The sequence below is a fragment of the Nelusetta ayraudi genome, unplaced genomic scaffold, assembly GCF_046127955.1.
Source record: "Nelusetta ayraudi isolate G7.1 ecotype Tasmania unplaced genomic scaffold, CSIRO-AGI_Nayr_v1 ptg000136l, whole genome shotgun sequence".
NCBI lineage: Eukaryota > Metazoa > Chordata > Actinopteri > Tetraodontiformes > Monacanthidae > Nelusetta > Nelusetta ayraudi.
Genome location: NW_027466186.1, coordinates 6,425,214 through 6,437,894, shown reverse-complemented (window position 1 = coordinate 6,437,894; position 12,681 = coordinate 6,425,214). Strand labels below are relative to the sequence as shown.

The window sequence follows — 12,681 nt, the reverse complement described above, 5'->3', positions numbered from 1 at the left end:
ATACAACAACAATTAAATAAAAAAATACGACCATCTTTGTATTATGACACATTACGTGACAAGTGACAGCTTGTCACTCTGGTAGAAGGAACTCCTGAATTTGTTTTACTTCATTCTAGAAGGTTTTTATTTTTTATTGTTATATTATTTTATTTTTATTGAATGACACATGAAACAGAAAGCTTTTAATTTCAACAAAAACAAAAACTCACCAACAGCAACCAAAATCAAAGGTTTTCGCAAATATAAAAAAACAAAACAAAAACCCTAACGGGACCAAACACACAAGACTTACTCCGAAGGTTAAAGCTGACGTCCTGATTAGACAAAGTGAGGCAAGGACTCTTTATACAAGAGAGCAGGCGAATGCAGGTGAAAACAATCAAGGGCAGAACCGACAACGACACACAGGTGGGGGCGGGGGGGGGGGAGCGGGAATACATGACAGGAAGTAGCTCACAGAAAACAAGACGAGAAAGACAATCCAAACAGGAAACGCTAAAACAACGTATTATGACAATGAAAATGTTTAATGTGCAGATTGATCAGTTCATTTTAATACACCATAAATAACAATGAACAATTAGAGCGTGTAATGTCCAAACTTGCGCAACATGACGTCAGAAACCACGATTATGCCGCTGGATCATGTGTCTATTCCGAAACCATCTCGTGACTTTTAGCCTCATTCTTTTTCTTGAACTACCACTTGAAAAAGTCCGGTGGGCGGATGGCGGTCAAAGTCACAATTGGAACAGTGACAACCCCCTGTTGTCCTCTCACTCCCGCTTATGGTTCATCTCTTTGGTGACTAGCCTGTGGTAGGGCCCCCTACTGGCCATCAGCTGCTGGTGCGTCCCCTGTTCCACCACCACTCCTCCCTGGAAGACGGCGATGCTGTCTGCGTTCTGGATGGTGGACAGGCGGTGGGCTACGATGATACACGTCCTGCCCTGTCTGGCCTGATCCAACGCCTCTTGCACCACCTGGGGGCAGCAGAGACAAACACAAATATATATTTATTGTCTTTCACCTCATTTAAACCTGGTGCTAAACTGCCTTGTGTATCCAAATTAGCTATACACAGAAGAAATGATTCAATCTTGCGTGTTTTTTTTAAATCTCTTTTGTCCTTTAATAGGTGTATTATTGCATTATAGGTCAATTTAGATAGACTAAGAGATGTTTCCTTTATTCCTGGGACAAATGCTTAGTCCTGTCTAACCTAATCTATTTTCACTTTGAACAATTGAAACCACTGGATCGGATCTTTCTTCTTTTCATGTTTGAAATTATTTTGATACCAAGTTTTGTCATGTGAAAATGCGGGAGGAACTTTTTTTTTATTGATGCGACCTTGAGTGGTGAATGGAAGCCCACCTTCTCGCTCTCGGTGTCGAGTGCAGACGTGGCCTCGTCCAGAAGCAGGATTTTGGGGTTGCGAATGATGGCTCTGGCGATGGCGACACGTTGCTTCTGACCACCGGACAGCTGCGTTCCTTTGTCGCCCGCCTGAGTGTCGTACTTCTGCTCGCACATGAAAAGATCAAGATAAAGATCAGATGATCAAGCAAGAGAATGGTCAGTGTTTTATCATGTTTACCACCCCAAATTAATTAGGTTATCTCTGGGAAAAAATTATCTTTATGTGTAGTATTTCTGTATATCAAATATTAACCTTAAGGTTTGTTCAAAATATTTAGTAAGATGATAGCAACAAGAAAAACAAACTGGAATGGCCTCACATATTTCTCAAGTCATTAACGTTCATAACATTCATGTCAGGCCAGTTAAGAAATGATAGATAAGTAAATATAACATTGGTCAGCTTCATAGTCACCTCAAAAAGAACAGCTTTTAATTTTCACATTGCTGTGGTTACCTGAGGCAGCAGTTCGATGAAGCTGTGGATGTTGGCAGCTTTGGCAGCAGCCTCAATCTCCTCCATTGTCACAGTGCGGCTGTTGTCTCCGTAGGCGATGTTCTCAGCCAGGGTGCAGTCGAAGAGCACAGGCTCCTGGGACACGATGCCGATCTGGGACCTCAGCCAGTGGATATTCAGCTCTTTCACATCCACACTGTCCAGCAGCTGAAGCAGCAGACGTTATTAGAAAGTGAGTGATGGCTCTTAATTTATCTAATTGCACATTCAGATTTTCGTCTACTTTTTTTTTTGCCCCATTTTGTCTCAGCCAGTTCCAGAACAATGCTTTACAATCACATTTAAGATTAATCTTCTCACCACTCGCCCCTCGCAGGGGTCATAGAACCTCTCCAGCAGCTGAATGGTAGTGCTCTTTCCGCATCCACTGCTACCCACCAGGGCCAGAGTCTCTCCCTTCTTCACCTTCAGGTTCAGCCCTTGCAGGATGGGCACGTCGGGGCGCAACGGGTAGTTAAACCTGACAGCTTCAAACAGTACACCGCCATCATATTTCCCCTGGAGGTTAAAAAAAAAGGCCAGGGAAAAAATGTTAGCACTTGTTACATTAATAAAGTTAATGTCTTAGGTGAAAAATGGATTTGCGTCACATACATGTGACTCTCCTTCCACTGACAGGTTGTCAATGGCGGGCTCTCTTTCTATCAGCGACATGATGTAGGAAGCTGACACTTTGGCGTTGGCGTAGTTTGGACCAAAGGTGTTAGCCTCGCCAACCGCCACAGCACCATATAGAATAACCAAAATAACACTGAGAGAAAAAAGGAACACAAATTATTAACATTACCATCACCAGAGATTTACGAACACCAGATGAACCAAAAAAAAGAATAATCTCAGCAACATTGTATAAATTGTCTGTGAAGGTTCTCCAGGTCATTGTAGTCTTGAATGTTGAGTTTTGGCAACTGGACTGGTTTTTGGTATTTAAACATGTGGGACTCTCCATCCAGAACTGAAGAAGCCTTTCAGATGAGAGGCGAAACGTCTTCAAGATACCAAAAAACTTAACTTTTAAGATTATATAAGTTGCTTTTTCATAGACAGCAGTCATCAGCTCTTTCATTATCTTAAAATTGGCACCTTGTTTCTGTTATTTTCAAATGAGAAATGAGACAGACTTTTCCTACTCACAGAAAAACTCCATCGACATCGATGCGGCCTTTCTCAATCAGCCAGGCTCCAAAGACGAAACAGGCTGCATAGGCAAAGTAGATCAAGGCCTGTGTGAGGGAATAGGTAATACCGTACACATGGGCCTTCCTCCTGGAGTTGCTATGAAGAAAGTGAGGCAAAGTTTGCACCAGACAAAGCGCACAAAAATGTATATTTTGTTGTTCTTGGTAAGATATGAATGTGTGCACTTGGCCTTTTGCTTTTAGCAATTTAAACATTCAAATTGCAGCAACAAATCATTCACAGACACACGAGACAAGTTCTAAAGTTCTGTTATTAACAAACATCCACAAATATCAACATGATTGTCAACAAAAATGAAATAAGGAAAATTTCTCCTACTTGTATGGGGCCATGAGGCTTTCCTCATACAAAGACTCAAACCTGGCTTCCACGGTGAGAGAAGCCACTGTACGTACATTGTCAAAGGCCTCTGTGGCAATCTGCGGAAACACATGCTTTATTTATTAAAACCAGCAGTTCAGTCAAGAACGGAGTGTTTGTGCTCGGGGAGAAATGAGTAGACCTCCACCTTTCCTGCTGCCTCCAGCTCTCTCTTATCTTCAGCAGCGTGTCCGGCAAGCAGCCTCATCTCCGCAGCGGAGGCAAGTGCTATCATGGGCACCACAATCATGATGAGCAGGGTCAGCTCCCAGCCAAAAATAAAGGATATAATGACACTGATACCCATGTTGGAACAGTTCTGTATGAGCGTAGCCATGCGAACTCCTGCAGCCTGAGGAATTGTGTTGAGATAAAGGTGAAAGATGTGTGAAGAGAATCATGGGTAGCATTTAGCAGGACTTGGAGGTCTTGGTGGACTCACCCCCTGGACTTGGGCTGCATCTGTAGCCAGGCTTGTCGTGAGTGCTCCCACGCTGTTTTTGGGATTGTCAAACCAGCCGAGATCCTGCAAAATTGGTCACTGCTATTTATTGAAAATTTGGTTTTGAGTTTTTCTTAAATTAGTGCCTGGTCTACAAGACTAAACAGAGACATTTTAATATTCATCTTGGCAATAGAACAGGGTGTCAAAAAATTCTTTCCAGGCCTCTCCTCAGACTCACCTGTCTCATCATGGCGGTGAAGGCCTTTAGTCTTATCTTCAGAGTCAGGACCTCCCCAGATTTACCAAAACAGAAGCCCTGTGATAAGTTCACACATGACATTAGAAAACCTTTAAATTGTGAACTGCCACCAGTACTGAGGACGATAGTAACTATTTTTAGAGAGTAGGATTAGAATGTTCATCTTTTATTCATATTACAACAACAAACAAGACAACAATAGTGACCTGTGCATGTTTTAGTAAACATATCATCATTATTCTGAAATATTAACTGCATTTCTTTTAAACTAACAAAAACAAAAAATATTTTTCATTAATCTAGTTTTAAAGCACATGCATAGAAACGATTTTTGGTGCTGCAGGCCGTGTTTAGATTAAAACTGTTTGGTTGCCTGACAGCCCTGTTGTTTAACGGTCAGATGGCGTGTGTTTGCCAAGCGCACACACTGTTCTCGCATGTTTTCATTTGGTTCCAGCTCTGGAACTGTTTGCTTTTAGAAGAAATGAAACACACCCGTGTGGTCCACAGCTAAGGGTACTTTAATAACTGGATGAAGTTCATTGTACTTTAATGTTTCTGTGTGTGCATTTTTTGTGTGCACATACATACCTGTAGAAATATGGAGACAAATGCCACACATGCTAATATGGCAAACATCAAAGAATATGACGCACTCCTTTTCTGTATAATTTCTTGGTCAGTTTCGGCAAACACCTACGCAGAGAAAAAACAAAACAGAACAAAAACCCACACATTTCCAAAAGCTTTAAATTGACCTAAAATGTACAGCTTTAGTGCAAAACACTTGAGTGGTATGAGTGACCCACAACGATGATTTTGGAGAGAATGACACCGAATGTTGGCTGCATTGCTCCGTTGATTATGGCAGCGATGCAGCCGACCAACATTAAGGGCCACTCAGAGCTGTTGAGGCGCATCAGTTTAAAGAATGATGCAGGGGGGTTGTTTTCATCCTGCAAGAATCATCAAGAGTTTGGGTACACAGGGGGGCGTATCATCAGCATAGAGCAAAACCTTCTCTTTCCTTCCTTTTAACTGGAGCAAAACAAAGGATACGTGATGAACAGAAATTGTTTAATGAAAGCTTTTACATGAACGGCCAAGTGTATGCGGATGGAAAGTGATGATGGACAATATATTTTTCAAGCTGTAGTACTTAAAGTTTCTATCAAAGCATTGTCCTTGACATGCTTACAAAAAATTACGATTCACCTCTTCTCTAAAGTCCTGGTCATGCCTGAACTTCTCCGCCTCCTCCTCTTTTCCCTCTGAGGCAGCGAACGAGGAGCTCCTTTTGTTTTTTTTCCAGCTCTTACCAGAACGAGAGGAGGATTCAATCAACTGACTCTTATCAGAGGCGACTAATTCACTGTCTGCCTCTTCATCGCTCTCGACTTTCTGAAATGTCTGCGGAAGGAAAGAGGACAGTGTCAAAAACCACCCTCTGTTTGTAAGATCTATTTCACTGAATTCATGGTCACCTGCAGCGTCACCAGATTATGGTAGACCCCCTGTTTCTCCATCAGCTGGCTGTGAGTCCCTTGCTCAACGATTTCACCTTTGTCGAAGCCAGCGATGATGTCGGCGTTCCTGATGGTGGAGAGTCGATGGGCGACAACGATGGTAGTTCGACCGAGTCGCACCTGCAGGCAATTATTCATTACAAAACCTATTTATGAGCCAATATACGTTGGACTGACTTGATAAAAAAAATAAATGAAACTGAACATCAGGGCAAGCAAGTATCAAGTGTGAGGTGTTGGTGTCTGAAAACGTCCTCCCACCTTATCGAGCGCAGCCTGAACGATGGTCTCACTCTCGGCGTCCAGCGCAGACGTGGCTTCGTCCAAAAGGAGGATTTTGGGGTTTCGCACCAGAGCTCGAGCTATGGCGATCCTCTGCTTCTGTCCTCCGCTCAGCTGAGTGCCTCGGTGTCCAACGAGAGTGTCGAATTTCTGAAGCAACCACCAGAGTTTGATGATTGGTGAGTGACGGACACGTGTCTTGACTTGGCTGGCAGGAATGTGGTCTTACGTGAGGAAGCTTCACGATGAAGTCAAAGGCGTTGGACTCCTTGGTGGCTTGCACGATCTCCTCCATGGTCACGTCCGGTCGGCCGTACCTGATGTTGTCTGCGATGGTGGTGGCGAAGAGGACGGGCTCCTGACTCACCACCCCGATCATCTCCCGCAGGTAGCGGATGTTCAGGGAGCGGATGTCGTGTCCATCAATGAATATCTAACATGTGAGAACCAAACAATTTGACAAGTAAACCATCTTGTACACGACAAAAGTTTAGGGTCACTGACTCATTTCTGCATTAAGCTCCATTATAACCAGCTTCATTAAAATATCCACTGCAATGCTCTAAGAACATTACTAGTGCACTAAAGTCAGTCAGGATGTGCTAATCAAATATGGGATGGCTTTGAGAGTTGCTTGGCTTGAATGTCTAAATGAATGTTATTTTAGAGAATGAATATCAAGTGTGAAATATGTGGCTATTGATTATTATAGAAGTCGAATGCTTTAAAACTTGAAAAAATGTACACTTTTATGAAACAGAGCTTTGTATTATTAGCCTTAGAAGTAGGCTAAGGCAAAGGCTAACATATGAATATAAATATTTTAGCCTTAGCCTACTTCTATTGTGTTCACACAGAATTTTGCACACTTGGAATTCCCTCAGTCAGTTTTAAGTAGTCATTGGAGATGGTTTTCATTAAACCATACTTGAGCACATCTTGTCTGATTTTCGTGCACTCTTAATGATCACAGAGAATTCAAGATCATTATTATAAATAATAGAACTGGTTACAATGGAGTTCAATGCAGAAATGACCGCAAACCTTTGAACCGTAGTGTCAATCTCCACCCTTTACTTACAGAACCTTCCTGAGGGTTGTAGAACCTCTGCAGCAGCTGGATGGTGGTGCTTTTGCCACAGCCGCTGCTGCCCACCAGAGCAAAGGTCTGTCCATTCTTCACACTCAGAGACATGTTGTTCAATATCTGCAAATAACAACAATGTCTGTCATCAGCCAAATCTAAATTCTTTAACTATGCTTTTTCCTTCCTCTGATAATAAATTGTAAAAATACTTTAACTCTTGGTCTTGAAGGATAGTTGAAGTGGATGTTCTTGAACTCTATGTCCCCCTTGATGTTGTCAGGCTTGAAACCGTCCTCTGAGAAGCTGTCAATGTCTGGTATCTGTCAAGAGAAATGTAATTATATTTTTAACTGGACGAAAGCTACTGTGTCCCTTCACACTTTGTGAAGGGACACCTGATGAAAACTGCTTTCATCAGGTGGCACAGTAATTCTAATTAAAAAAAAACACATGAGCATCAAACCACATGATGGTTTTATGCTTTCAAACCACCATCAGATCACCACTTGATACAGAACCTGGTTGATCCAGACCTAATCTCTGTTATTTAACCAATCTACATGGTGATAGTAAACTCATTAACTGTCGTTCTCACTTTCTTTGCTGTTCAGAGCTTAAAAGAGTTTGCTGTTTTCATTATGGATTAGTGGCGTACTATTGGAATTTACATGCTAAAAATTGCTGTATGTGCACACAAAATATAAGTGCAAAGCAAGACAGCGTTTGATGCGACTAAAGTGAAACATAATATTCCAATGAGAACAAAATAGATAAAGTAAATGCAGAATCAAAAGGAAAGATAATACTTTTGGAGCGCTAAATCTGGAGTCCGGTCCACTCGCTGTGAGTGTGTAGGAAAACCACAAACGCTTCAAAGGATATGTCATTGTTTTCTGTTTTGCCTGAAGCTCCGTGCATGCTAATTTGTTGTGTACTCGCGAGTATTTTGTGAAATGCAGCATCCTGCATGGGTGCTTCTTAACAAATTGTGTTGTCATAAGCTAACAAAGAGGCAAACTGTGAATTCAGGTTTTGCATCTGATTAACCAAATGCTTGGTTTGCACCCAGAACTGTACAATTGACAGATACGGCTGTGTAAGAAACAACAAAAATGCAAAATTCATCAAAACGTCAGGAACTTTTCATAACTGGCTAGGCCTGATGTGTGAATTATCTTTGGTTGTTCAAAATGTATCTGTATCATATGAAAATTATCATACCAACCTGGTCAATAATGCTATAGACTTTATAGGCAGCTCCTCGAGCAGTGGCAAACATCTGGAGGTTTGGTGAGGCTTGTCCCAAAGCATATGTTCCATAAAACATCACGAAGAAAACCTGGAAATGAGATGTAAGCACGTCACTTTTTCATCAGCCTTTGTCATTCTTATGGAGATGAAGAAATATGCAGGAACTCACTCACAGTCAGTAGACTTCCAATGGTGTACTCGTTACCCAGGACGAGTGCACTCCCATACCAGAAGGAGAGCGCGTATGACATGTAGGCCGTCATGTACATGAAGCCCATAGCAAGGTTGGCAGAGACGGCCTTCTTGATTCCAATTTTCTTGGCGTCCTCCAAATTCCTCTGATATCTGTGTTCAAGACACACACTTAAGTACCAGATGATTGTGTTGCAAAGAAGGTCCTCAAAGTCTGTGTCACATTGCTTAAAAATCGATTTCATTCCGACATTCATTAAGGGACTATGTGTTAAAGTCTGGTAAAGAACAATTATTATATTTAGTGTACAATTTGACTGGTTTCTTAATAGCTTGTGTTGCACCTTTTGATCTCTTTGTTCTGACCGCTGAAGGCAAACACAGTCCTGATGGCGGACAGCACCTCCTCTGCTATAGCTCCGGCCCTGGCATATGCACTCTGCTCTTTGGCAGTGAAAGTTGTCAGCGCCTGCAAGAAGAGCAGTATCACAATGGTAATTATAACTACAATGGGGGCTGTGGGTACGGTGGGAATAATCGAGGAGAATATTCACCTTACTGTAAAGTGCCGCTGACAGACTCATCACAGGACTGACAGCCAGGATGACCAGGGTCAGTTTCCAGCCTTTCGTAAAGCCGATGATGCAGGACGTGAGGAAGTTGGAATAGGACTGGATGAGCATCGCCACTTTGTCACTTATCCCCTCCTGGATCTTGTAGATATCGCTGTGAGGGCAAAAGTTAACATCTCAACATGTTACCTCGCATAAAAGTTTGGGCCCAAATGCCCCAAATATATTTATTTTGAATCTTATGCTGTCTTTGTGTAATGGCAACAAATGTTAAGAAGGAGCACAGTGAATAAAACAAGCATAAAAAAAACAACCAAACTATGACATTTTCATGGCCAGTGTGTTAATAACTAGAACTGATAGATAAATAAAATAACTAATCTTTATGCATAAGGGTTAATAATGGCTGTGTGAGTGCTCTGTTACTCTGAAAGGCGGGTGTTGAGCTCTCCAGTCTCTGTGATGTCGAACCAGCTGATTTCCTGCCGCATGACGCTGTGGAAAAACAAGGTGCGGATGCGTTTGACCTGGCGTCCGGCGGCCAGTGTCCACAGACACATCTGAAGGTACCCCACCAGCAGGATAGTGAAGCCCACCAGGGTGTAGTAGATGGCAAATCTGCGAGAGAGAGAGATAGAGAGGGAGAGGGAGAGAGAGTGAGACAAATACAACAGAAAAGAGGAAAGAAACAAATAATTTTATTGAAGCTGAAAAAAGTACAAATATTGAAATGTATTATTATTATTATTATTATTATTATTATTATTATTATTACATTTTAAAAAAATCTCAACTTACGTCTGCATGCTGTCCTGCAAGGTTCCGTTTGTCGTAGGAGTGAAATCTGAATGCAATAAATAATAATAAAAAAAGAAGAGATTATTCTTTAATTTAAATTTTTTTTTTTTTTAAACATGTTTCAATGTTTTTCGTAAAAAACAAACAACTTACTGGCGTTGCTTAGGTTGCGGGCCATCCTGGCGTCCATTATAAAACTGTCGGTCAAGTGTCCAAACACAATACATGACAGTGGATTCATCATCCCATTGATTATGGCCATTATGGTCCCAAAAATGATCAGCAAGGTGTCCCAGCGGTCTGCAAACTTAAACTACTCTCACAGGAAAGAAAAAATAAACAATATGTTGTGTATTTTGTGTGGGATTGTTGATGAAGAAATAACACATCAATGTATCAGCACTGCAATGGTATGTTTCGTTCATCAGTGTTTATTATAACTTACTACAGAAATGGGACCAACAACAGGCTCCTTGGCTGGTTTTTCCTCCTCCTTGTCTTTCCTCTCACTGAAGGACTCATATCTACACAGGAAACATTGTGATCCGTATTTATTCTCAAATCCGATGCTGTTTCACCACAAAGAACAGATAAATAAGGTAAGAAAAAAAAAAGTCCTACCGCAACTCTCCATTCTTCTCGTGTCTAGCGAACATCTTTAATTCTTCCTTCACACCCATATCTGAATCCTGCTGGAGGCTTCGGCCGTTTGTTTCAGAACTTTAAAGATCAAAATACAACTAAAAAAACAGAGTGAGCCAGTGTTTGCCCGCAAAGGTAATCAAAGACAACTTTGACAGAAAAAAACCCGACCATCTGGAGACAAACCGAGCTGCTGCTGTCTGACACCTCGATGTGACGAGAGAGAGGCTTCACTCAATACCTCCAGCAGGCGGCTTCATGGATTCATTCATAATATCGCACCTGCAAGGTAGGGGCGTGGCCTAGTAAGAAGTAGAAGAAGAAGACCAACGCATGCCCTCCTGCATTTGGCACGGATCTTCTTTGGAATTTTCGGGTCCATTGGCAATAACACATTTCCCCTACATCCATAAACGTTTTCGCTGTTAAATATGTGTGTAGTTTGTCTATTCACCTCGATTTCCGGTCCAAGGCCAAAAGTATGTCAAAACTTTCTAATGTTTTAAACCAGTGGTTCTCAAACTTTCTCTGTTACGCCCCATGTTGGAGGTAGAAAATTTTTCATGCACCCCTGATGTGGCTGTGTCTTGAGGGATCCCGATGAACCTGCAAGTGGTCCCATGTCCCTAGGACAAAGTTGACTTTTGACCCTATAGACTTGCATGGCATTAGGGCAGTGGTTCTCAAACTTTCTCTGTCACGCCCCACCTTGGAGGAAGAAAAACATTTCATGTCCCCCCCTCCCCCCAAAAGCCAAAATGGTGACAAAATAGTTTTTTTCAAATTCACCGAAACAACATAAATGTGCAAATAAAGTTTTACCTTTGGCACACCACTTTTTGTGATATCAAAACCAACATTCTTTCTTCTTTTGTTTTTATCATGAACTTTCATTTCACTTTTCTCTTCATTTATGAAATCATTTATTTTGTACAAATAAACAACTTTAGCAAATCACTCTTTGTGACATCAAATCCTGAGCATTACTTTTTAAACAAGAATACTCCTTTCACTTTTCTGCTGTGCAAATAACTTTTTTTTGGCAAACCACATTTGTAACATCCACCATCCTGGCTTCCCTGTGAAACAACACAGCTGTATGTTGTGCTCCCATCTCCTCACAAAGTGCAGAGAATAGCCGCGTTTCAGGGGTCTTGTTTTGATGAAATTGACCACATCAACATCAGTCATGCGACAACATCACATTTTCTACCTGCCACACGGGATGACGTTGAGCGTTGCGTGCGCTAACTCATAATATCGCGCTAGTCGCGGCGTATTACGTTCTATCGCTTTTTCACTCGCGGCACGCGCATTAGAAAGAAAATAGACCAGACGCCGAAACGATCGCTGCGCGGCGCGAGCCAGCCGCGCAGGTGCACCCCGCTTCAAGTCTGGCGTGAACGACACCATCGTTCCGCAGCTACTCGCGGAACAATTCTACAGCCAAAAGTGCCCAACAATAAAGAACACTGGCCACCGCCGGACTCCTGAATTCTTCTTTTCGTCCCTGTCAAATATTTGTCCATCCTGTGTAGCTACAACCTACTGTACACGTTTTGTTAATTGTTCCGCCGTGTAAAAAGTTCCGAGGTGAAAACATTAGTTCCCCCGGGCGCCCCGTCTCCCTCCCGCCCGGTTTTTCGCCCCCCCAAGGGACAAACACTGTTTGCAAGCCCAAAGAGTGACCTCTCGTGGCTGAAATATGGAGTCACATCTTTAGCTCAAATAGAAACAAAATAATCAAAAAACATTTTTTTTTGTACTTTTTTGATTTTATTTACTAAATTAGACAGAAATCAGATATTGCTTTGATGCCTGCCAGCTCCAGAAGAGCCCAACACCCTGAGCCTGTCTGTACTTTTAAGTGAGAGCAAGACACATTTTTTTCCTCTTTTAACTTTAATGTATTCTGTCCCATTGTCTCAATAATCGTCATCATCATCATCATCATCATCATCATCATCATCATCAATTCTTCATTTGAAATGTCAACATTGAAAATTAATCCCCCCCCAAGGTATAAAACTCAAAATCAGTTCAACGCTCTCCGCCCTTGGACTAGTTAAAAGCATAAATATATTCACAGATTAACACATTCACTTCATTTGACAATATTTTGATT

At 41.8% G+C, this 12,681-nt stretch overlaps 1 protein-coding gene across 1 annotated transcript; it reads right to left on the bottom strand.

Annotated features, from left to right (window-relative positions):
- Positions 1 to 109: 109 nt before the first annotated feature.
- Positions 110 to 10,782, bottom strand: LOC142879293 (ATP-dependent translocase ABCB1-like). The gene is made up of 27 exons (XM_076012445.1): positions 10,536 to 10,782; positions 10,360 to 10,438; positions 10,068 to 10,227; positions 9,915 to 9,960; positions 9,543 to 9,734; positions 9,099 to 9,270; positions 8,889 to 9,013; positions 8,526 to 8,697; positions 8,327 to 8,440; positions 7,311 to 7,421; positions 7,096 to 7,221; positions 6,244 to 6,447; positions 5,994 to 6,164; positions 5,691 to 5,852; positions 5,422 to 5,616; positions 5,016 to 5,162; positions 4,798 to 4,902; positions 4,186 to 4,263; positions 3,945 to 4,028; positions 3,651 to 3,854; positions 3,461 to 3,561; positions 3,077 to 3,217; positions 2,537 to 2,693; positions 2,243 to 2,440; positions 1,883 to 2,089; positions 1,381 to 1,527; positions 110 to 986 (listed from the first exon to the last, which is right to left on the bottom strand). Exons 1-27 carry the CDS (start codon positions 10,592 to 10,594, stop codon positions 780 to 782), a joined length of 3,864 nt encoding a protein of 1,287 aa, XP_075868560.1. The 5' UTR covers positions 10,595 to 10,782; the 3' UTR covers positions 110 to 779.
- Positions 10,783 to 12,681: the final 1,899 nt, after the last annotated feature.